Source organism: Ipomoea triloba, chromosome 4, assembly GCF_003576645.1.
Source record: "Ipomoea triloba cultivar NCNSP0323 chromosome 4, ASM357664v1".
Lineage (NCBI taxonomy): Eukaryota > Viridiplantae > Streptophyta > Magnoliopsida > Solanales > Convolvulaceae > Ipomoea > Ipomoea triloba.
Window position 1 is genome coordinate 33,102,366 of NC_044919.1, and position 25,255 is coordinate 33,127,620.

At 35.0% G+C, this 25,255-nt stretch overlaps 5 protein-coding genes across 6 annotated transcripts; 1 reads left to right on the forward strand and 4 right to left on the reverse strand.

Moving 5' to 3' along the window:
- Positions 1-1,342: 1,342 nt before the first annotated feature.
- LOC116015132 (40S ribosomal protein S23) lies at positions 1,343-3,825 on the reverse strand. The gene is made up of 4 exons (XM_031255145.1): positions 3,711-3,825; positions 2,150-2,305; positions 1,938-2,064; positions 1,343-1,855 (listed from the first exon to the last, which is right to left on the reverse strand). Exons 1-4 carry the CDS (start codon positions 3,713-3,715, stop codon positions 1,715-1,717), a joined length of 429 nt encoding a protein of 142 aa, XP_031111005.1. The 5' UTR covers positions 3,716-3,825; the 3' UTR covers positions 1,343-1,714.
- Positions 3,826-6,510: 2,685 nt separating this feature from the next.
- Positions 6,511-11,117, reverse strand: LOC116015376 (interactor of constitutive active ROPs 3-like). 2 transcript variants are annotated; one of them, XM_031255419.1, is made up of 5 exons: positions 10,878-11,117; positions 10,087-10,512; positions 9,866-9,976; positions 8,600-8,840; positions 6,511-8,333 (listed from the first exon to the last, which is right to left on the reverse strand). In XM_031255419.1, exons 3-5 carry the CDS (start codon positions 9,883-9,885, stop codon positions 6,777-6,779), a joined length of 1,818 nt encoding a protein of 605 aa, XP_031111279.1. In that variant the 5' UTR covers positions 9,886-9,976; positions 10,087-10,512; positions 10,878-11,117; the 3' UTR covers positions 6,511-6,776. The 2 variants fall into 2 exon arrangements, with proteins under 2 accessions (XP_031111279.1, XP_031111278.1); XM_031255418.1 differs by having other exon boundaries at positions 9,866-10,512.
- A 4,899-nt stretch (positions 11,118-16,016) lies between these two features.
- On the forward strand, positions 16,017-19,603 carry LOC116015217 (tetraspanin-3-like). Its single transcript, XM_031255244.1, has 2 exons — positions 16,017-16,702; positions 19,032-19,603. The coding sequence occupies exons 1-2, from the start codon at positions 16,190-16,192 to the stop codon at positions 19,374-19,376; spliced, it is 858 nt and encodes a 285-aa protein (XP_031111104.1). The 5' UTR covers positions 16,017-16,189; the 3' UTR covers positions 19,377-19,603.
- Positions 19,604-19,712: 109 nt separating this feature from the next.
- LOC116016187 (tRNA-splicing endonuclease subunit Sen2-1-like) lies at positions 19,713-20,292 on the reverse strand. The gene is made up of 2 exons (XM_031256351.1): positions 19,915-20,292; positions 19,713-19,733 (listed from the first exon to the last, which is right to left on the reverse strand). Exons 1-2 carry the CDS (start codon positions 20,290-20,292, stop codon positions 19,713-19,715), a joined length of 399 nt encoding a protein of 132 aa, XP_031112211.1.
- A 2,242-nt stretch (positions 20,293-22,534) lies between these two features.
- Positions 22,535-25,255, reverse strand: LOC116015218 (phosphatidylinositol transfer protein 1-like). The gene is made up of 9 exons (XM_031255245.1): positions 24,984-25,255; positions 24,577-24,607; positions 24,337-24,485; positions 23,801-23,892; positions 23,594-23,673; positions 23,322-23,489; positions 23,153-23,248; positions 22,926-23,048; positions 22,535-22,836 (listed from the first exon to the last, which is right to left on the reverse strand). The coding sequence occupies exons 1-9, from the start codon at positions 25,001-25,003 to the stop codon at positions 22,753-22,755; spliced, it is 843 nt and encodes a 280-aa protein (XP_031111105.1). The 5' UTR covers positions 25,004-25,255; the 3' UTR covers positions 22,535-22,752.

The window sequence follows — 25,255 nt, forward strand, 5'->3', positions numbered from 1 at the left end:
TCGAAAATTGAGAATTATAGAAGTTGAATAATAGGGAAATAATAGGAATGACTAATGAATAGCAAAAATGGGAAAATATTTAATATATATATTAATATGAATAGCAAAAATGGGAAAATATTTAATATATATATTAATCTCTTAAAAGAGAATAAAGAAAATATATATATATATATTAATCTCTTAAAAGAGAATAAAGAAAATATATATATATATATTAATCTCTTAAAAGAGAATAAAGAAAATATATATATATATGTACTACGTGGGGCAGAAAAACAAAAGGAAGGAAGAATGAATTAATGATATTGATGAGTGCATTTAACAAAGCTAATTCTAAAGCTATTTATACAATGCAAAAAGGAGAGAAATGTGGGAAATGTAAGAAGCAGCAAGTAGTTCGGAGAACGTGCAAGAATGCACCATGCTGCCATGCTCTCATTCATGCAACGTGGATTGGTGGAAAGTCTTGATGAATTTGAGCCATAGATTATTTCCTAACAATTTCCTATAAAAAAAATTTGTTAATGCGCACCTCTTGCAATCACTTGGCATGCAATTATACTAGAATTGAGTTTATGAATGCACGAGTCAAATTAATACTAAAACTTTGAATTCGACCAGTTTGCTTTTAACAAGTTTTGTGCCTACCAAGCTACTAAGAGTGCCCTCCACCATCCTATCGAGCCAGATTGTGGAAGTCTTTGTGACGATGAATTTCACATCTATGAGCAAGCTACTAATAGAGCCTAATTTGTTTACGTCCTCAAGAGCCAAGAAGCACTATTTCAATATAATCAATCATTCACCCACTGTATTAAACTGTTTATTCCAACATAAATAATTCGATCACCATTCAATAAGTTTATTTTAGAATTATTATCATCGCTCTACTGTTATAGTCAATTAGTCATTTCATGATAAGAGTTTTGTTTGTATACGATAAGGTCGGCATTTGATATAGATATTTTTCATTTGTCATTTCAGTGAGGTTTCCCACCATGGACCTCGTCGTGTCCTAGTTGCCTGTCGATCAACCAGTAGAACTACGTCAACATTCCAATGTTCATTGTTTCATTTTCAGTGTCACTTCATATTTCATTGAAGATGATCCAATTTATGTTGTCTTTTTTCAAGAACGACACCTGGCCCTTGGGCTACATCATATACATGAATCCATATCTAATCATACGTGTATAATAGTGTCATGCTCCACAACATTGATATATAATTGAGTAAAACTATCAAAACGAACCAATAATGACTCTGTAAAACTGTCCAAACGGACCAACAGCTTAGTAAAACTGAAAAAAAACAGACCAACGGGAGCGAAACCATCACATGCCAAAACCCACAACCAGGCTAGGCCAACCCATTTAAAACCCGCCTCCAACGGGTCACAACCTTGTTCAATGGTAGAACAAATTGGTCCCCTAAGCTTAACCCGTTTTGACAGCTTTAAATTCATAGGTAACATAGTAGTTCAGAACCCTAGTATAGACTCACATCAGTTTCAGTATACTCTCAAGTCTCAAGTAAGAACATAAACATATCAATAATGTAGGTAATTACTGCAAAGTGCAAATTGAGGAGATCTATCTCGGGCACAAGCTATAATCGAATAACAATAAAGAAGTCTTCCATGGGAAGAGATGCTAATGGGTATCTTGCACAATAATAAGGCTACAATAGGGATGCTAAAGCACTTAATATCTCAAGACCTTGGCTTCTCCTTTTTCTCTTTGAATAGAGCTAGGAGGGATACGCCAGACACCTTGACAACCTTGAATCTGACACCAGGAATATCTCCCACAGCATGGCCTTTACGACCAAATCCGGCAATCAAGACTTCGTCCTACAAAAGGAGAACACCAAGTTTAGAAGAATGACTTTGGGATCATTAATTTAACGACGGGTAGAAAATCAACCATACTCACATTTTCCTCAATGTAGTTCAAACAACCATCATTGGGAACAAAAGCAGCGATCTTCTTTCCGTTCTTGATCAGCTGAACACGAGCACACTTTCTAATAGCAGAGTTGGGCTGTTTAGCCTCAATACCACTGTAAAACTCATCCAAAGACATGTTTTAGGGCAATTGAGTCGTAAATAACAAAAAGTACAGAGATACAGAGTACTTGGAATTACATCTTCTCAAGAACAATCCCCTTGGCGTGGGAAGATCCAGCAAATGGCTTCTTCCATTCATTACCAAGATGAGATTTCTTGTAAGCCTTGTCAGCCCATCGTTGCCTTCTACGGTGGGACTTCAATTTGCGACCAGCTCCCATTCCACGTGTTTTCCTGTAATCATGCATAATATGAGTCCCAAATTATACAAAGGAGAAATACAACTGCTCTTAAAACTCTTTAAATCACAATCGTTATTATACGATGCACATTATATGCACATGATAAGTAACAAGAGAGTCAAATAGGAAATAGGTGACCTGATCCAAATAAATGAACATGATGAGGCACTTCACAGTGTAGTAAATTATTCGAATTAATAAAACTATCAGAGGCCACTCAACATCAATAGGTTGACAAGCATTTACCAACTCATAAAATGCTAAATTGTTTTTAGGAGTTCAACAATGTTGTCCTATGGTTTGCTAAAAATCTGAAATAATCACTTTGTTGCAATCAAAATCATATTGATATCATGCAGAAATATTATTCTATATTACAGTTGAAATTTGAAAATCTATGATCATGAAACTATCTCAAGTGCTTAGGAAAAATTAACCAAATCAGTAGCAATAACACTACGAAATTGAAAATGTTTAAATTTCAAAAAAAAATTCTCAGCTCCACCCCCACCACCAACAAAATTTCACATTTGGAGACAGTGAAAGTAAAGGACAGAATGTTTGAAGTTTAATTTTCCAGTTCTGCTAAACTAAAGGCCCTGAGTTAAAGGACTCCATGACTACAAAGCTAGGAAATCAATACAATATGCAATTAGTATTTAAAGCAGTTCCTAACTTCCTACCATTTAAGTAGCTACCCTGCTTTGCCAAGATGTAATAATGAATTTAAAGCATATTCCCAAGCAATTCAAATGACACAACCAATAAGACTGATGGTGCAATATTGTTAATAGACTCTAGCTATAGCACTGTAAAGCCAGTCATTTGAAATCTTAATTAGACACCACAGACCCCAGTTAACATCTTTCTTTTCTTTTTTTCATTTTTCAACTTTCTTGAATGTCAGAATATTGCATCAGCTAATAGAGTAAGAAATATAGAATTAAATGTTTCCTCTCCACTAATCTGCAACCCCACTGAGCTTGGGATCTCAGAACTTTTAATGAGAGACATTTGATTTGAGTCCATTAGCATTCAAAGCTGTTCATGGCCACTCAAAGGGCTCAACTGCTTTGCCAAGATGGACTATGAAATTAATATACATTCCAATAGATCCCAGATCAGTGGTTCTTCAATAAACTAGGCATATGCATTCTCCAAGTCTCCATATACTATGAAGTCACTATATACTCCCCACTCCCTCAACTTAATAGCCGTACGCGAAAAATATGAAATAATCTCGTAATAAACGACCAAATATCGAAATAATAAAAATTAGATACAAATTTTTAGCATCAATCATGCAAGGCGCAAATCTTTAACAAAGCATGCAACGATTGCAATTACATGTTTGTTCATTCTTTATGTAAATTAAATACAGAAGGAAGAATGTTTACCCCATGGTGACAGAACGAGGTGGCTCTGCTGCAGCTGACGGTTTAGGGTTCCGGTACTGCTACGAGAGCTGCTGAGCTGAGAGACCACTGCCAGCCGAAACCCTAGAGAGAAGGGGTTTTAAAGATGGGTTTTGGGTCGGGTCTTTAAATTAAAATGTAACTATCCCATTGTGTTGGGCCGACTCTCTTTCTCTAAGATCTTATGGATGAGCCCAAAACGTTTCGGAAGTTCTTTACTATCACAAGCCTACTTTGGATTGTGACAATCATGGTCGGCACAGCTGTGGGGACCATACTATCAAATAATGTATATTCAGTATAAAAATAATATATTTTTAGTATAAAAGATGTACATTATTTGCATACTGAATGCACATTATATTGTATAATGTACATTCAGTACACAAATAATGTGCATTTAGTATATTAAAAATGTACATTTTGTTATGGTCCACACAGCACTATGTGAATCATGGTCCACACAATAATTAACATTTATACGCATATTATTTCCTATGTATAAGAATTAAGATACATTATTTATATGCATAAGGTACACAACTTTTATACGTAATGTTCATTATTTGGACGTGTACAAAATAGTATGAAAATATCTTGAGAGTTCATTATTTATATGTGTAAAGTTCATTGTTTGTGTGCATGGGGTTTATTATTTGAGCATATACACACTGATTGAAGGTTGACTATTTGTGCATATATATTATAGGCTCATTTATGATGTACATGAGGTTCATTATTTTGTAGAGCATAGTTGAACTTATGCAACACACCTCACTTCCTTTATTTAGGAATATGATACTCCGTATTTAATAAATCAATGTTCAGTATTTGTATGCATAATGTTCACTATAAAATTTGTCAGATTCTGAATCTAAATGATGTATTCAATCATAATTTTTGTAAATTTTAATATTTTTTAAGGTAACTCCAATCAAATTAATTGAATAATTGACTTGATAACTATGTTTTAAATTCGACTCTTTGTGACACCTTCAGATAAAATTATTTTCATAGAATATCTCCAAATGAAGTGTCATTGTTGGTATGGCTATCACATGTCATCATACTTGTGTGAATCTAAGTGTATAAGTTTTCTCTTTATTTTGTCTTAAATTTTTAAAGACAACCATCGTCATCTTCCTAATGGTTTATCTAGCTAGCATGTTATACAACCGTGGTTGTTAGCAATAACAATAAAGATTGTATTGGCTATCTTGACAGAAGGGTTTAGATTTGGACTTATGAGACGATGACTATCTTTATTTTAGGACCTCTTAGATCTCTCTAAGAAAACAATTAATAACAAATTTTTGGACTTAATTATACTTTTTTGTTTGTTTAAAAAGTTCAATAGGGTTTTTAACAAAAAGGTTCAATAGGTTTTAGTTTTTTTTTTTTTAGTTAAAGATTTTATTTGACTTCTTTTTTTTTTTTTTTTTGATAACTCAAGTTTCACAACTTCATTGGATTATATCATAAACACCATGAAATTGTCCTTAGACGCATACTCATAAAGAGATAAATCAAATCAATATAACTTTGAGACTCAAGACCACATTGTGCACTTCTGATCTGCACACAAGGAATCCAATCCAAATTCAAAATCTCAATATTCGTGACAAAATCAAATCTCACCTTGCTACTAAAAGCAAGTCTTAAGTAAAGTTTATCATTCACTAAAACAATATCCTGGAACATTTGACCCTTTTTATCTTTCAAATTGCATCATGTTTGAACAATAGCCTGAAGTTAAAACTAAGTCAAGCTAAGGGCAGATACGCAGGCCATATATTCATATTTCTTTTGAAAATGAAACAATTGAACCTTAATCACCAGTTCTACATGTGTTCTGAACCTTTGAACCTTTTGCCCCCATTTGTCCATTTCTCTCCCATTCTCCAACATGAATTATCGGTCATTAACCCCATTAAGTAACACCTATTTAACCTTCATTCCACCCACCACTTCTCCAGTCTCTTTCTCCTTTCACTCCTCACATCATTCATTTCTGCTACATTTCTCATCCACCATTACCTTGTAAACTTGTTGATAGCAATGGATGATCATGCGAGCTTCGGGTGGGCAAACTTCACCCATCAACTCCGTCGTGGTTTCATTGCCATGCAACACCAACCCGGTGTAGCTACTTCCTTCCTCTCCCTCTTTGGTTTCGCTTTCTCAGCGATACTCAACTTTCTGCAGTTAAAATATCAAGGCACCGATCAACCAGATCCATTTCAAACGCATCCAAGAACTATGCTAGTTGCGGTGAGTTCTCTGCTAATTTTCTGCTTCATTTATGGACTCAACCAGAGGTTTTCTTCGCATTCTCTGTATCGAAGCTGTGAAGATATTGTTTGCATAGCTGCGGTGTTTTTTCCCCTTCTGTCATTACTGTCAACCGCTTCAGTTTTGTTCCCCGATTCAGCCAGACCAGTTCTCTACGTGCTCTGCGTGCTGATTTCAGCAGGGGAATGCCTGCAATGGATTTTTCAGAAGATCAAGAATCAGTTAAGAGAAAGAGAAGAAAATGGATGGGGAATTCAACAGTTTGCTAACAATCTAGGCATAAGAAGATTCATAGGATTTCCATCTATGACTATGGCTAACAGATCACTATTACCATTGTGATTTGTTAGAAAATTTGAAGTAACAAGGGAAAGGGGTGGAGGATGGGCATGAATGCAATGTCATTGAATCTGATTCTGTTGTAATAAGATACTTAGATACATATGACAACAATGTATGTAGTGATTAGTACAAAAGCAGCACTTACATATGAGATGAAAATATCTATTTCTATCAAATCCTTAATACCACAGGCAGTAAGTTTCTGAGCATTGGAACAGCATGAATATGAGCTGTTTAATCCCAGAGAAACAGAAAATAAACTAAGAAGATAAAGCCTGAGCATTTATTAACACACAGCAGAGATTATTTCATCATAAGCATTCATATGATTGTATCTTAAGTACACATCTTGAACACGATAGCAACAGTGCGTGCAAATGTGCAATATAATACCAAAACTTCAGCCTTGTGCTCCTATTTTGGAGCCTTCTTCCACAGGATGCCGATTCTCTTAAGCATATTTGCATTTTTCCTCTTCAGAAAATCTTCATCAATGCCTTCTGAAAAAGGTGGACTAAGCTTACCAGATCTGTGCCAATGCTGGCTATCCATTGATACAGTTCTGTCCATGAATCTCCCATTCCCAGCTGAAAGAATAGCTGCAGCTGCTTCAGCAGCCTTCCTCCATTGGTCAGAGTGAATTTTCAGCCTCCTTAACTCTGCTTCCAGTTCAGCATTCATTGCCTGTGATACATCCAACTGCTCGGCCACTCTCGCTGCCTGCCTGTTACTCTTCTCAACTTCTTCTTTCATGTACCCGAGCTTCATGAGAGCTTCTTGCCCTGCTGCCTTGGCTCTCTCTAGTTCAGCATCAACTTCATGGTTCACATTCCCCTTGCTGGGTTCTCTTGCCCTGACTTCCAACATCAGCATCTTGTTTTCTTCTGAGATTTTCTGTAGTTCTGTTTCCTTGTGCATCAAATTTGCCTTCAAATTTTCAATATCAACTTTTGAGTTTTGAAGCTCCTGTTCTAGTGCATATTTCCTTTGTCCTGACTGCATATTTTCCAGTCTTAGAGTCTCATTCTCATCACAGATACCTTGCAATTCAGTTTCTTTATCCATCAGATTTGCTTTCAGCCCCTCAATTTCAACTTTCAAGTTGTCTACCTCCTCTTTCAGCACGGTCTCCCTATTACCTGAAATGGACTTCATCTGCTCCATCAACTCATACACACCCCTGATCTCCAAAGTGCTTCGAGTTTGCTCTTCATTGTATCTGATCTCAACTGCTTCTAGAGCAGCTCTCAAATGTTCAATTTCTGATTTCATAGAAGAAATCTCTGCTTCAAGCATTTTCCTATTTTCTTCATTTTGTCCAATTTCATTCTGATCACACATAGATTGAGGGCTACGGCAATCAAAAATGGTACCAGGGAGTTTGCAAGCAATCTCTTCCAGCAGATTGACAGGTGCCCTTGACTTGTCTAGTTCTGAAGTCACAGGACCATACACGTTCATGGCTTTGAGACCATCTGATCTAAGGGTCTCAACAGTCTTTTTGGCTGCTTCTAGTTGCAGCAGAGTTTCATTAACACGTGGTTGGGCTTGAGCTACTGACTCACCGTTATCCCTTAGTTGGGTTTCCATATCCTCTGCGAGCAAAAAACTACCCTTTAGGTTTTCTTTCGAGCTATTCAGTCCAAGCTGGGACTTCGACTGTTTAATTCCACATAAGGAAGAAAGCAATGCAGTTGAGTCAGTCACCCCGAGCTCAGACTGCAATGTCTGACTCTCCTGCTTAAAGGAGCTCTGAAGTTCACTTGCATAAGTTTCCTCAGAAGCAGCGGTTTGCTTCAATAACTGTTTCTCGGAGCCTTCCAGTATTGAGGACATGACCGCAAACTGCATCTTCAATAACTCAATATCTTGCTCCGCTTGAATCTTAACCGCTTCTGTAGAACTTAATTGATCTTTGACTTTCTTTAGATCTGTCTGAGGTTCAGAAATCCGAGATTCCAACTTAGTAACCTTGAGAAGAGGAAATGAAACAGAAAATAAAGCTTCCATTAGACAAAATTCTGACGCAATGAAAAACATAGAAGAAGCAGTGATAAATTCGCAACTTTTTAGAGTTCAGAATCATCTTTGCATGCGGAAGATTGCAATCCAAGGTTAGTCCTACCTAAAAAGTATGAATAATATGTACAATACAATGCATCCCTCGACTATCAGCCCACATAAGTTACACAGTTTAGAAGTCTAAATATATGGACGCTTCATATATAGATGTATACCTCTGATCCAAAACTCTGGGGTGATCTTTGTTCAGTGATTTTTGAGCTTCTATCCTTCAGCTTGCTAATTGCATATGATTGAGATGGTGACTTACATTCAGGCACAGCTGTCTTGAGCTGCGGTACAGCACGAGGAGAGGTCTTTACTCCATGAGAAAGAGATCGAGGGGAGATCTTTTGAGATTCTGAAGAAGAAACTGCCGGTTGTGATCTTTTTCGAGGTACTTCTAAAGACCTTTGTCTGTAAACAAAAGAGTAAACTAACCTAGAAATGAGATGACCAAAGAACTGAGCAATCATCGGGGATTCGAGAAAAGCCAAGAACATTTTAATCAAGGTTGCTAGAATGATATACAACTCTCATGCTAAGCATAATTTAGAAGAAAAAAAAATCACAAAACAGAGAACTACCTGAAATAGTTATCTAACACCACAGGCATTTTCAGTCACAATGTTCAAGACATTGAATAGCAGCATCAACCTTATCCTTAGATAAGCTTGTATAGAAAATTAAAGACAATATTTTTGGTGCTTCATCATAAAACAGTGTTTGATACCATATAATATAGCACAGGCTCTAACAAGTTAAATTTATATATATATTAAAAAAAATAAAAAGAACCTCAGAGTGTCTTCCATCTGCCATCATAACAAATTGATAGAATATAGCAACAAAAAAATATAAAAAAATCTACATTATAGAGAAGTATGTTAAGGTTTTGAATGTTTCTATCATAGTCAGCTGGAAAGAACATAACTACTTGTATTCAAGTAGGGATGACCACATTCAAATTAGTACAGCAACAGCTTCTATTCAGTCACAGACCCTCAATTCATAACAGTCGAGAGAAACAAGAAAATATTAAACTGCATTCTGGAAACAAAACAGATCTCCATCATTCTGTATATAGCATCTAATAAGTTGCAAAGCCATAAAAAACATCAGGACAATTGACAGACAAGTTACATTATCAGACATACTACTCAAGAAAATCAAAGCAGTGAAAGCACAGATTAAATAAATATTAAAAAAAAAATTAAAAATAGAGATTGCAGTCAACAAAATAACCTACATTAATGTCACTCACAAGCAGTTTTTGAGAAAGCGAAGAATCTATTCTCTAAAAGTGAGATGTTTGCGTTGCAACAACAGTGACATTAACTCCATATGAGTTGAGCTCAAATATTAACTAAGATCGTTCCACATTGCAATATTCTCTTTCACTGTCTATAGGAGAAAAGTTTGTGAAGAGCTAATGAATTTACCTTGCTTTTGGAGTCTGCATATTTCATTTACTTGTATCTTCTTGGCAGCTAGGTGGGTATCAGATTATAGAAGACCTTATTACTGCACAATTGCCCCCTGTCCCACAAATCCTACAACAGTGCAGATATTATGGCACCACAACTTAATAGTGTAGACATTATGATATCTGCTATAGTGCTATTATTGCTTTCACGAGTATCCCCAAGTTTTTACAATTTACCAATTAAAGCTGATTAGGTGACAAGACAAAGTGGGCCAATGAATAAATTGGTTGCCCTTTGAAGTTCTTGCCACCCAAAATAATCCTCCATTTTAGCCTGAATAAACGGATCTCTACTGCATTTTCTTTTCTGGGATACAACCATTTTTTTCTTTGGAGAGTTTCATTCTTCAAATTTTCAAAATCAAAGAAAAGAAGAAGCAAGTATCCAAAACAACTAAGAAGAATGTCCAACCACACAGCATATAAATAATGTGTGTGAGATGGAGTAAGAAAGAGAGAGCTTAAACATATATTCAAATCCGGCAAAAGACTATTATATGCATATACATGCCTTTATGTGGATACCTAACCCCTGAAAAGTGTTAAAGGGACTTTTGAAGATTCGGTTTTTAACTTGTGGGTTTTACAGCAAGGCCCTGAACCCTGCAGAAAGAGAAAGCTAGATATCAACTCAAACGCAGACATAACACTGTTGTATTGTTGTAAAGAAGCTAAAAGTGGGGGAATTACAGGCAATCATCCTACGTCCAAAAAAGTTCAAAACAATGCAATCATTGTAGGGCGAAGAACAGAATAATAACAATAACACTAATAAACAAATAACAATAATACTAATAATACTCAGTAATAATAACAATTTATAATTGCATTTTGCTTTGAATTTCAGGGAACGTGAACAAAATTCTAACAATTTACCAGCATTAAAATAAGAAATGGACATCCATCATTCAAGTTAAAGCTTGAAAATAGCACAGTACAGTTGTCGAATGTCGAGGCCATTGACTTACTGCTAATCAGATACGTAGTTGCCTGCAATTGACGACAGTGTGGGCGCGGGCTTTGCGGAGAAAATTGCAAAATTTGCGACGACAATTGGGCGCGGTGGTAGTGCGACGACGTCAAAACAACCAGCCAGTGATTAACTAACATAATCTCGTGATTAATTAGCTTTTCAAATGTTAAAAACACCTAATTGACGATTACATAACATAGCTAACTGCTCAAAATGCTGATGGAAGAATCGGAATTGTGAAAGAGAAAGGATTCAATAGTGTGAAAGTTGAGCTTAATTTGGGATCAGTCATGCAGGGCATAGCTTTATGACGGTTTTAACTAGGTGATTAACAAAAAACCATCATATTCAACGAGGTGATTAACAAAAAACCATCGTATTCAAGAAGAAATGTTATACTCCGTATTATACAAATTGTCAAAAAATCTAGTAATATCTTAATAATGTCACTCTTTTATTCTTACAAATCGTCGCATATATGTTTAACTCTTGTGGAGCTTACTAAAATTTCTTGCTTACCTCTATAGTCATAAATGATTGTATATCATAATTGAAGAGTGATATTACTTTTTTTTTTAATACTATTGACTCTTTTACAGTATAGTATATGTGTCAACTACCATATAATGTAATGGCATCTGATTAGCATTCTAAATGGATGGTCATAAATTAGGTTCGAATCCCGATAATAGTAATTCAATAACCAAATAAAGTATATGAATATAATTATAGGAAAGATCTATTGAATATTGATATTTGTCAATTTTTATCAACTCTTAATTGGACCAGAGATGGTCCCTTAAGTATTATCTTTTACTAATTTTCATTATCGACTTTCAAATTGACTATAAACAGTCTATTTATTATTGATTTTGTTTCAAATTTGGTCATTCAATTAAACATTTATTTAGTAAACATTAAATTTAATAGTAATAATGTATAAATGGCTTCTTGTTGAGATTGACAAATTGGATCAATAAACTTAATACATTAGATTCATCATCAGTGAAATGTAAAGAGCTAAATTTTTACATTATTACCCTTAAATTTAATAACGTGCAACTACCAAAGACATGAGACAAGGTTTCGATGCCTTCCATACAAATAGGATAGGCTAGCTATGTTCGCATGCGCAGCTCAATTGGTCATAGGGGTGAAGTTTAGGAGGAAATACCTGGGATCGAGTCTCACCAACCACAGTGTGGGATGCCTCACCATGATTTGGGGAGCCCGCCTCTGTGTTCAGTGTCCTCCTAAATGCTTGGCTTTGTCGAGCAAGGGGCTCCCTTAGGGACACCACGATTTACATCATCTCAGATGTTTTGTTAAGTCGGGTTCTTGGGGTTGGGCCGTTGGGGATTCAACCTTTAGAGAGGAAAGGATATGGCAGCTCTAGCTCCACCATTTTCAATGATAGATGCAATGTAGTGGGGTAGATGTTTATCAAGACTCTCCACGGAAAGTTTTGCCACTTTGGAGGCACATTTAACCGCCCCAACTTACCCCAGCATGAAAAGGTTGAAAGTTGGCGTAAAATGGTAAGGTGAGTTCCAATTCATATGCATTTGGACCAATAAATATTAAAAGCCCAAAATGGATCTCCATATGTTGGGCTCTTGGGGGGAAACCCAATTGGGGTGTGGCCAAATTATATTATGGTACATGGTCCACATTATAAGGTAAGATCAGGAATAAATATTATTTTTAGTATATTAAAAGTTTATTTTTAATTAGTATATTAACAATGAGATTATAATATACTAAAAATGAATATTTAGTATTTAAAAATGAACATGTACATCAAATTTTCAATGGTCTATGGTATAGATTAGGTGGTGTGTTGCATGATCTTATGGGTTATTTACTTATTTATCACAAATTACATCTCTATTAAGCTAAAGGTTTGAAATGGATTCTTGTCCATAGTGATTTGCAAGTGATAGTCACCAATGGAGGACAATAATAGAATGGTTTGGACTTGTACTTACACATTATATTATTGTTTGCTATATGGAAATTGTTAGATAGAGAAATTGAAGTTCTCACATTATGCACATATAAAAATATGTGAAATTTTCATAATGGTCATCGGCGCCACCAAAAAATAAAAAATTTTACAAATAGGCATTTGTATTTTTATCTTATATTTGACGCCGAAACCTCTTTTGACAATTAATTGTGAGGATAATTGGATATGCTTAGTGTAACTTTTGGTGTACATATTGACTTCAATAGTTTGAATCAGTCAACTATGAGTAAATTATACTATGTATTAATTTATCTCATTATGATAATTTATCGACTAAAATCATAAAACCATATTCACTAAAAATGCACACTCATATAAATTCAAGTTTTCTCGTAAATTAAAATAACTTTTTGTGCATTCCTAAGTATTGAAAATAATTTTTAAAAATAAAAATATAAATCCATTGAAAAAAGGTCGCATACGTTAAAAACAGGTAAGTTGGGAATGGATTATTAGTCGGTTGCCAATTTTCCAAGGAGTCCAAGACTGGACCACCGACCGCCATTATTGTCTGCGAACACCCTCTAAAATCACGATAAACATTAATTGGAGTATTATTTTATCTCCGAACACAATGATTAATTAATTTAAAATAATTTTAAAAAAATTGTTTGACATATCTCATAATTTACCTTCCCTATTCATCAATCATTCCCATTTCATTTTCATTTTTTAATTATTTATTAAATAAATAAGAATTGGATTTTATCTTTAAAAGTTGCATTAGGAAGTTTTGTAACTTCTATTTCATTTTTACAAATTTTAATATAATTAATTAGTTTTTATGGCTGTGAGCATTGAAAAGAGAATAAAATGGTAAAATTCTTTAGTTTTCATTTTTTAAAATTCATTTTCTGAATTAGATATAGTAACATTTTATTCTAAAGTCATGATTTTATGTTAATTAATTATATTGGCTCTTTAATTTTTTACTCTATATTAACGTAATCATCATAAACTACATTATATATCGCAACGAGATTGGATTAGACATGCATTATTAGAAATATTTGGTATATTTTTATATAGCATAGCTTTTGTTGAGGAAAAAATAGAAAAATTAAACTTTGACCCACTCTTTTTCTAGTCAATCGGCATACGCCATGTTAAAAGAAGTTAAAATTAAAATAAAGAAATGAAAAACACCTAAGAGTACTCAACCAGGAAAGAAAGGAAGAGAAAAAAAATATAAACGGATTAATTAAAAATAATAATAATCTATTAAAAAAAGTATAAAACAAAAAGAGGATATATGGAATAAAATTGAGAAATATACACACAATATATTTTTAAAAAAGACTATTAGTTAAGGCATATCAAGATTTGTATAATGTAAGATTGCTAATGCAATTGTATGCTCGATCTTACACAAGAAAATTTAATAATAATAATAATAATAATAATAATAATAATAATAATAATAATAGGCTAAAGTTATCATTTTTATCATTTTATGTGAACTGAGACCAAAGTGGAAATATTAATAACTAGGAAATAAATTTACCGACAAATTTGTCATTTTCGTAAAACAGGGACAAAAATGAAAAAACGATGGATGGATGGTCCAAAGAGAAAGTACCACCTCATTTTCGAAACTGCTTGGCCTCCAAGTCTTTCTCCAATGTCAATACTATAAAGCTTCACTCAATCAAATGCAGGCTGGGTCACCATCAAAGTCTGTAGAATCCCAATATTCAAATACCACATCATTGATTAGAGCATAATAGGAGGTAAATTAAGTCAATCTAATTTCAAAACTTAACATTAAAGTGTATATTTTTACACACAAGCAACCCAAACCTTCAATGTTTGTATGTTTGTGGAGAATCAAACATTCACCATGTTGCTAGAAATAAGTTTTAAATGAAAATTTCCATCCACTAAACTAATTTTCTAGAGGCAAATTTAGAATGATCACTAATTAGTGACCACTCTGACTCACCTTACACGTATTCGTCGGGCATTATGTGTGCGCTTAGTTTGTTATTATTAAAAAAAAAAAATCCAACTTAAATATAGCAGTTGAGTTTTTTCTCTCGCCTCTTCATCTATCATCCAAATTAACATGTTTATCTCAAAATTGAGTAAAAACTCTTCAATGGGAACACTCTTATATGATGATTGAAATAAATTCAAGTTTTACACCACCATAAACAAAACACTCTTCAAAATTCTATTTTATAAAATTATCTAATTAAAAATGTTACCCTAATAAGATACTTTTTTTTCCCATACTACATTCATATCCATACTTTGCAATGTGAAACTAATTTAGTCGACTTTCAATAATCAGACTCTATTTAGAAGACGCTTAGGAATACAAACCACTTTTACTCAGGTAAACATATTTTATAATAAACAAAAAAAAAATTTCAAAATTTATTTATTTTGCGCCGGTTGTCTTATCATGATGCATTATTAATATTATTAATCTTATACATATATATCACATGAAAAAAAAATATAATATCATATGATATTGATGCCATTAAAAAGTGTATATCCTTTTTAAAAACTTTTCGTATTTTATTTTAAGACAATTGTATAATTACTGATCTTTATGGTTACATTCACTTCAATTATATATTATTCATTTTTTTTCAGTTTTCTTGCTCAATTATTTCTTCCAATTTTCATTCTCATTTCTCGATTCATTAATTTTTAAATGCATAATTATATGCAGTAATTTATATTTCCTTTTCCTCTCCATATATGTTTAATTTTATTTTCCTAAACTATAATACTTACCGTACACTATAATTTATTAACAAGGGTAGAGTATTTAACAAAACTAAAAATAAATAAATTGTTGGATCTCATACCCATCCGGTGACCGTTGTAAGTCAAGCACGCTTAACCACATAATTCTGACTATCTCGTTGTCATATCCTAAGTGTAAGATATGGCAACCAGAATCCAGATAGCAAAACTCTATGATTAAGCTTACTTATATGGATGAGTGACCCACTGGGAAGTAAGCATAATGCAGTGTTAGAGATCCATTATAAATAAATAAAGACTGTAGTGTATAATATATGGTCATAGTTTATTAACTTAATTTGCAAACAAAACTTTATTTAATTCCTATTCCCATGAATTCCGCCTATATTTAAACTCTGAGAGAGTCAATGGCTTCAACACACACCTCTCCATAGCTTGAAGCAAAGCTTCCACTTTCTCTGCCTTCACAGTTCACACCCATCAAATTCTGGAGATTTGCAGAAAACCCAGAAAAAAAAAAATTAAGAACAGATTCTGGAGATTAGACAAGAGGAGCCATGAGAAGCAGCAACCATTTGATAGGTCTGATGAACTTCTTGACATTCCTGGCATCAATCCCTATTCTGGGGGGAGGGATATGGCTGAGCAGCAGAGCCAACAGCACAGATTGCATGAAGTTTCTTCAATGGCCGCTCATAATCATTGGGGTGGCAATCATGGTGGTTTCTCTAGCCGGTTTTGCTGGGGCTTGTTACAGAAACACTTTTCTCATGTACCTTTACCTGTGGGCCATGTTCTTCATCATTGCTATTCTTATTGGCTTCATCATCTTTGCTTATGCTGTCACTGATAAGGGCTCGGGTCGACCCGTTTTGAACCGGGCATATTCCGAGTATTACCTCCAGGACTATACTGGGTGGCTGGAGGAGAGGGTCACAACTCAGAGCTATTGGTCAAAGATCAGTTCTTGTGTTAGGGATTCTCATGTTTGTGGGAAGATGGGAAGGTCTGTTAATGGAATCCCTGAGACTGCTGATATGTTTAACCTCAGAAAGCTCAGTCCTATTGAGGTATGACACCCCCCCCCCCCTTCCTTTTTTTCAGTTTTTTCATTTCTACTTTTTATCACCGTGATTTACATATTCAGTATCCTGTTAGACCGGGTTGTGGGAGCATAGACAAGAAAATTTTAATTTTTACAAGAAAATTTTAATTTTTAATTTTCTTGAATCACCGTGATTTACACATTCAGCATCCTTCAGACTAGGTTGTGGGGTATTGGGCAAGAAAGTTTTGATTGCTGTGGCCAAGTTTTGTAGTGTATTCATATTAATCTTGAAAAGGACGAAGTTTGATGGTTTCTATGTTGTGATATGATTGTTATTTGGACAAAAACCTGAAATATGATTAGGAAATGTGGGTAGTGTGCAGTAGATCTGTTTTTGCGGCTTAACCATCGATGATTAGTAATAAATTATTGATTACGCTTGATGTGGTATGGGTTGGAGTGGGCCTTTCCTTCACAAGAAAGTCTTGCTTTAAAAATTAAAAAAAAAAAAGAGAAAAGAATATAATCTTTTATTGGAAATAATTTTAACCAAAAAATAGTGATAAAGTTTGCAACTTTGATCTTTCTACCATGATTATGGATATCTTCCTTTTTGTGTTGGAAGTGAATGATTCAATGATATTCCTATCTTTAGGAACATTCTCCAGGCTATGAAGACTAGAGAAAAATTGAAAAATGAATTTAAAAAAATTGTCATGGTCATCAGGTCATCCTTTTGATCTTTACCTAATAAGGGGACATGTCACCAACTATGTAAATGTCACTTAATGCTGCAAATGATGTTAGCCTGTGTCGTGATCTTTAAAGTAGATACTAGTTTCATAAAGCAATATTTTTTTTTTACCTTTGACAACTCAAAAGGATATTTTTACTCTTTGTTTTGGGCCTTTGGCTTAGCTTTTCATTACTTACTCTGGTTTCTTTGCTTTAATCTTTGTTGAAATATAACTTCCTGTCAATTTATTGGTAGCTTTTGGTTTTGACCTCACAAAATTTTTCTTTCTTCAAACTATCAAGATTCTTTTTTTGTTCTTCTTGTTTCCTGCCCTTCCTTCTACCAAAATGATATTTTTTTGTGAGGCAACCCCAACCAAGTTAGTCGGGCTGATGACTTAGTAACTACAAGGATTCAAGTTTGACGCTCATTGGGAGCAGCCTCTTAGCCTTCTTGGTTTGAGCAGATCAGCTATGAGCAATTTGAACTAGTTTACCTCATTGTGATCCTTTTGTAGACTAGAGTTACAAGATGAGATTACCCCGTGCACACCTTCGGGTAGTGAGGACGATTTCCTTGTCACCAAAAAAAATGACACTTGCTGTAAATTTTGGACTTGTAGCTAGCAAACACAACTGTAATATTTGGACTTGTAGGCTATGTCCCTTCAAAAATCTTTAGCCAAGAGTCGGTTCCCTTGCCCAACTCTTATGATGTGCAAAAAGGAAAAGAAGAAAAGTCACTTATAGAAAAAGGAAATGCATGCATATAAGATAGACTTGATTTCTGATAAGTGATGGCCACAAACATTCACCATACTGCTGCATTACTTGTTCTGACACAATTGGATCTCATCTAACTATAAAGCTTTAATAATCCTGTTATGTACTCCATGCTATTATATTCATTTCATTACATCAATGTTCGGCAGATGGGTCCCTTTGAATATTGACCATGTATGAACATTAATTATTCAGTTCTGAAAACATTATTGTCACAGTTATTGGTAAGCTGTCAGTGTCTGAGTGGTAACATATTCTGGTTAGGTAAGGTTTTCTTGTAATGGTTCGTTCCTTCAAGGTTTTAGAACTCTAGTTCGGGTTTTTCTTACATCATTGTACCCTAGTATTGCTCGATTCTATATCATTAGTATACCGGTTTTCAGGCAAGACACGGACTTATACACAGTAAAAGCTAAGACAGATAATCAGGTAGGTCTAATTGGTTTGGGAGAAAAGGGTTTTTCCATTAGAGTCTTGCTTTTCGTTCAAATAGATTCATCCTGGTTTCAGGAATAGAAGAAAACCTTTTACTAGTTTGGTGATGATATGAATGTCTACAATGGGTTGTGAAAAGACAGGACAAATCCTAATATAGCCATACATTGGGGTCCCCACTTATTGACAGAAGATGCAAATCATGTTATATAATTGCTTAGATATTACTATATTAGCTTCCCAATGATCTGTATAGATATTTTCAAATTTATGGGAGCAAATAAAAATATCTGTCGCAACTCACATTTACTTTTTCCAGATTGCAAAATGGGTGAATATAGAAGCAAAAACTAATATAGAATTTTACTTACAAGGCCCTTAACTTGTTGTGTGTGTAGTCTGGATGCTGCAAGCCCCCCACAGCATGTGGCTATATTTATGGGAATGAGACATACTGGACCCCTGGAACGGGACTCGTTGGAGCTGACCCAGATTGCGCTAGATGGAGCAATGACCAAGAGCAACTCTGCTACAACTGTGACTCTTGCAAAGCGGGTGTACTAGCCAGCCTGAAAAAGAGCTGGAGGAAGGTTTCTGTGATCAATATCGTCATATTAATCTTCCTAGTGATCATGTACGTGGTAGCCTGTGCAGCATTCAGGCACAACAAACGTATGGACAATGACGAACCTTATGGTGAAACCAGGATGGAGAAGGCACAACCTAGCAGGATACATTTTTAGGAGACTGAAAACAAGACGGCAAAGTTAAAAAATGCAGCTTTTATGGCTTGATCACCTTAGGCTTCTTAGAAAGTTATTTGTTGATATGCCTTTTCTCTTGACCATACCAACTACAAATCACTAAATCTTGTATGGTGTCATTGGTGTGCGTGTTTCTTTTTCTTTTTATATATACTAAATATCCTTGTGCTTTACTTTCATATAAAATGGACGAGTTTTCAGGAATCTTTCTTTTTGCAAGAAGAGTCTTTCTAAAAGTTACACAGGTGAAGTACAACACCAGACCCCATAACCTCAGGACTTCATTCTTGATAATGAAAGAAACTAGATACATATTTACTCTACAGCTTTAGCTAACTTCAATATCAAAAAGACTTGCAAATATTCAAATCAAAGAGTCCCAGAAAAATTAAACCAATGTGTATCATATTACGACAGAGAATTTCAAATAGGTAATGGATAGTTCACAGAAATTATCAGACTACATTAATTTTACAACAATGGAAAGAAAACAAGTTCTTGGTAATTAAGTACTAACCACTTTATCCTCGCGGCACTGTTCTGGACTCCATCTAGTAATGGTTCTCTCTTCGATGATGTAACTATCTAAGCTTGATGGTGATTCTGAATCGAGATTATGTTTCTCCACATGAAGAACCAGCAATGTCTTGGCGACACTGCCACAGAGCCGAAGAGTGCAATGATAGTCAGACCAGACCCTCAAACGATCATTTCCATTGCCTCCTTCTGAGGATAAAACAAGCACAGCATATTCTGAGTGCACCAGAGCAGGATGATGGCGATAAGCTACAAAGTCCACGCCATACTGAGACCCTGACCTAACCACCCAATTCTTTGATCGGAGATGAGAATATGCTTTGCATAAACTAGGAAAGTTTTCCCTCTTGGATATCATGTACTTCCACAACTGTTCAACACTCAATTCACTCTTATTCTCATCCAAAACATTGATGCATTTTAATGAATACCACAAGTAAAATGCTTCCTCCAAACTGAACTGAAACCACTGGTTATTCTTCTGAGCTGATATAACAGGCTTACCAAAACAAGCCCGGTTGAGAAGGTCAGTTTGTTCTTCATCAGCTTCAAGAAGTACACTTGAACCTGAGAGTAACCCTAAAGAATTGGATTTGACTAAAGAAGACTGAAGCTGTGATACTATGCTGGACATGGGGTCTGCAAGTGCTTTAGCTTCTGCTCCCTTTCCTTTCCACCTCGGAGGCGCCATTATATTTTTCACAGAGAAAAGACTCAAGCTTTCCAAATTCAGGATGTTCTAACCTGCTCACAAGAATTGAATCTTCATAGTCCAAACTTTTATGTCGATTAATGCAAATTTTGGAATTTAACAAGACTTCAAATATTCTTTCACAAATATGATTGCAAATAGTTCTTCAATTTCTCAAAAAAGGAAAAACTTAAAAAGTTACGTGCCTTCAAATTTTAAACTACTGATGCACACGATGCATACATATATATAGACAACAGGCCCGCTAAGTAGGGGTGGAAATAAGCCGAGCCGAGGCGGGCTTTGAAAAATTAGGCCTGAGCCTGCTATGGAAATCTAAACCCTGAGCCTGTATGTAGGCTTTTTTTAGGCTCAAGCTTGAGTCTACAGTTGGTCTGGCCGGGCCTGAAGCCTTTTTAAAAGGCTATTTAATATGTTGGCCATTAAAAAGGCTTCAAAGTAGGTCCTAAATAGGCTTTGAGCCTACCTATTTAAGGCCTACATGTTAAAGCCTTTTAAAGCATATATGTTGTAAAAAATATGCCTAAACGGCTAAACCTAATACAGTAATACATAACAAGCACTACATAAGTATATTACCACAAATCCATATATCATATTACAAAACCATAAGTTCATAATACAATATCCAACAACACAAGTTTAATAACTAGAACTTCATAATACAAAATCCAACAAGGCAACAATACAAGTTTAATAACCACAAGTCCATAATACAAAAATCAACACAAGTTTAACAACAACAAAACATAATAGCTAAGTCCATTACAAATCCATCAATAACAACAATTTAAACATAATACAAAATAACTACAATTTAAACATAATACAATAACAACAAAACTACAATACTACAATATTACTACAATTCAACACTTCATCCTCTACAGCAATATACATACACTGATACATAGTTACACAGAAATTAAAACTACACTCTACTGTCTACAGCTATATACATACACTGATACACAGTTACACAAAACTACACCTTCCGACTTCATGGGCAGCAGCAGCAGCCGCCACCGCCACATGCCGCAGCAGCAGCCAGCCAGCCACCGCCTCCACAGTCTGCGTACAGTCCACACGGCAGCCACAGTCTACAGTTTACACGGCTACATTAGAAGAGTATAAGAGTAAGAACCACTAACCTCGCCCTCGTCGTCGGTTACTGCCTCCTCGCCGGTCGGACGCCGCCTTGCCGCAGCCCGTCGCCTCGCAGTCGCGATTCTGGGATTTGGGGATTGGGGTTGGGGATTACAGATTAGGATTTAGGCATTTTAGAGTTATAATGTTATATATATATATATATATATATATATTGGGGTAAAATTATAAATATAAAAACATATTAGCTATGATATGTAATATATAATAATTATTAAATATAAATATTATATTATATTATACCTTACTATATAAAAAAGCCACACGCATTGAAGAAGGAAAAATATGCACTCGGAGACAAAGATCATCCGAATTTACTTACACAAAATTATCATAATGTTACCACATTTTTTAAATTTTTCTTGATTATAGACCGGTGATTTGGACTAGATTAATGATTGAGATTTAACCATATAGGGTTGTGGCTGGTCCGCCTAGACTTGGGTTGAGAAGAGCAGGCCTACAAAATCGAAACTCACCCCTGACTCATCGATATATATAGAGGGTGGGGCAAGCAAAACCCGTTTTGACGACTCTAGTTATCAAGAGTATATATCATTTCTTTTGTTTTGTTGAGTGATAATGAAAATTTGTTACCACTACTCGAGAGTATGTACACTGACTAAATATTACCATAAATAGTAAATTATCAAAATGAGATAAACTAGTTTAGGTTATTCATACTTAGCTCAAACAAAGAAGGTCAATAGAGTACTCCCGCTAAAGGTTAAACTTATAATTTTGTGATTATTAAGTCAACAATTTGACTAACTTGATTTGGATTGTTGTAGGATGTATATTCTTTAAGGACATTGTACAAGCCTTCATATGGTAATATTACAATTTATGGTAATATTTAGTCAGTGTACATGCAATTGAATACGACTTCCACAATAATATGTGGTGCTGATCGTCAAGCCAGGGATTTGAACGGTGATCTCAGGCTAATGCTCTCTCACCATCTGGAGATTCTTCTTGCCCCGCCGTCCGATTGTTGTCCACTGAACAATGCGTTCCTAGTTTCTGTTCATGATCCGGTGGTATCATATCAGTCTTCATTTATGAGCAATGACTCAACTAAACACAACAACCCTCTAATCGATCATCTTTACCTTGTTTAAAGAGCAATCGCTTTGTTGTTCTAGCTCCTGCATCACCTCCAATGTCAACCCAATCCATTCATCAATCCAAGCAAAACAGTTTCGATGGCTTTCCAGGAAAAGCGCCCTTTCAGCCTAAACCAAATTAAAGAGAAATTATTTTTTGAAGGTCTTGCCTATCTTATTTAAAAGGCTAAACTGATAGCTGGACTACACATTTAGTATAGAGAAATAGATACCGCCATTAAAGTTTTTTCAAGTTTGCGTCCAAATCCCCAGTACGGAACGTTTACTGTGACCAACTTGTAAGCAGTCATAACTGGAGAACAATTGTCCTGTAAATGGCAATAAACACAGTGAGACCGAGCATATCATTTAATTTGGTATTAGAGCAAAAGGTATACTGACCTTCCACCCCTCCAACAGAGGGCCTCGTCCAGTTCTTGCAGACCGGAACTTGGAGAAATCAACATTGCATCTTCCAACTATGAAACTCCAATAATCACTTGCAGCAGAGGCAATATCAATGGTTTCCACCTCTCTGGCTGCAAGCTGTTCTTTGCTCAGGCCATGCACCTGAATTATCATCAACTTTTTTTGTTAGCTGATTCTACAAAATCAAACAAAAGGGATATCATACCTTATTGCATGAAGCTATATTATTGATTATTCATACTCACATTTTCAGAATGCCCATTGTCAGCTTTATGAATAGTTTCAATAGTTAGACTCAACTTTGAGAAGAATGGACACTTCATAACTGTCTCATATGCAGCAGTGAATTTTAGGCAACCAAAAGCTCATTAGTAAGAGTAAAGAATGAAACGTAGACACTAAACTAGCTGAACATCATATTTTTTGAAGAATTCTCGAGTAAAAACATGAACCTGTTTTACACATTGGATATGCATTCCACGCTTCTTCTTGTGTCGCCAGGGCATTTGCTGGTGCAAATGCAGTTAACCAAGAAGGTACTTTACTGCATAAAGTACATGAAAATGTAAACTCTAAGCTTTAAAACTAGATGCCAATGAGAGATGCAACTGATCTATCATAACAAATTTTATATTTAACTTGTGAGTAAATTATAAACTAACAAATATAGGCTATTCCTGGTAACTCAATGATAGCCTAATACCAAGGATCATAATAGCTATTCCCTTACAAGGAAATAGTACAAGAATAAAAATCATTAACAAACAACAACGGAATATGCCTATTCCTGAAATCTTATTCCATTTCAGGCCTATTCCGTGAAGCAAACAACATAATAGACATATTCCAATAATATTATTCCATTTCAGGCATATTCCGAGAACCAAGCGTGCTGTAAAACCAAAATTAACTATGAATCAACCACATTAAATGCTACAATGATACACTGAATTGAATATTCAACTGAAATATACTGTCTCAAAGTTACCTGTGAAATCTATAAATTTTTGAAGTATACTGCCCCTGACCATATTCATCATCATCAAAGGATTTGTTCTCCAGAATCTCCACACCTTCATTCCCTGTAGTGTTCTGTTGCAGCATTTTCATAACTATATACATCTGGGCTCTCTCATACTGCAACTCGTAACAAAAGAACAAATATTTCAAGAAACGACATAACAATGAAAATCCAAACGGCCCCCAGAAAAATACTGGCTTGCAATACCTCTTCCAATGACAAAGGCAAGACAATCCGACTTCGTGGAAGGCAGAGTTGTCAAGGAAACATCAGAGAACCGAAAAAAACAAACCTTAAAAAGATAAACACTATTCTACTCCACACATAAAAAGGTATTTACTTTTCTTTTCCTTTCTTTCTCAGCTTATTCCTTTCAATAAGAAGAATCGATTCTAGAAAAGGAAAAAAAAAATAGTATCAAGTCAAAAGAACAGAAAAGCAGAAAAGATGGGAACTTTTCAAGTGAAATGGATAACCCAAATACCCAAAGTCAAAAACTTTTAACTTTTTCTCTGATTCTATATTTGCAATAACCTTAAACAAATGCATATTGGTTACACATAAAACCCAAAAGATTATACACGAAAAGCCACGGAAGTAAAGTATATGGATACAATTCCTTAATCAGAACCATTGTTTGGGATAATCCTGGAAACCAGAGTACTGGATCGATGCTGCCAGGAACTGCAAAACCTTCTATTAAGGAATGAAGAAGCAGACGAAAGAAGGAGAAGAATTTAAGCTGAAGAGGGGAGAAAAGTGGAGGGCATTATAGCTAAACGATGGCTGACGGGAATTGAATATATAATTATGCAAAGCGTGGAGGACATTTCATGGACGGCTTTTTTTCGCATAAGTTTCTCTCTTATTTTCGTTGTCGTGTCGT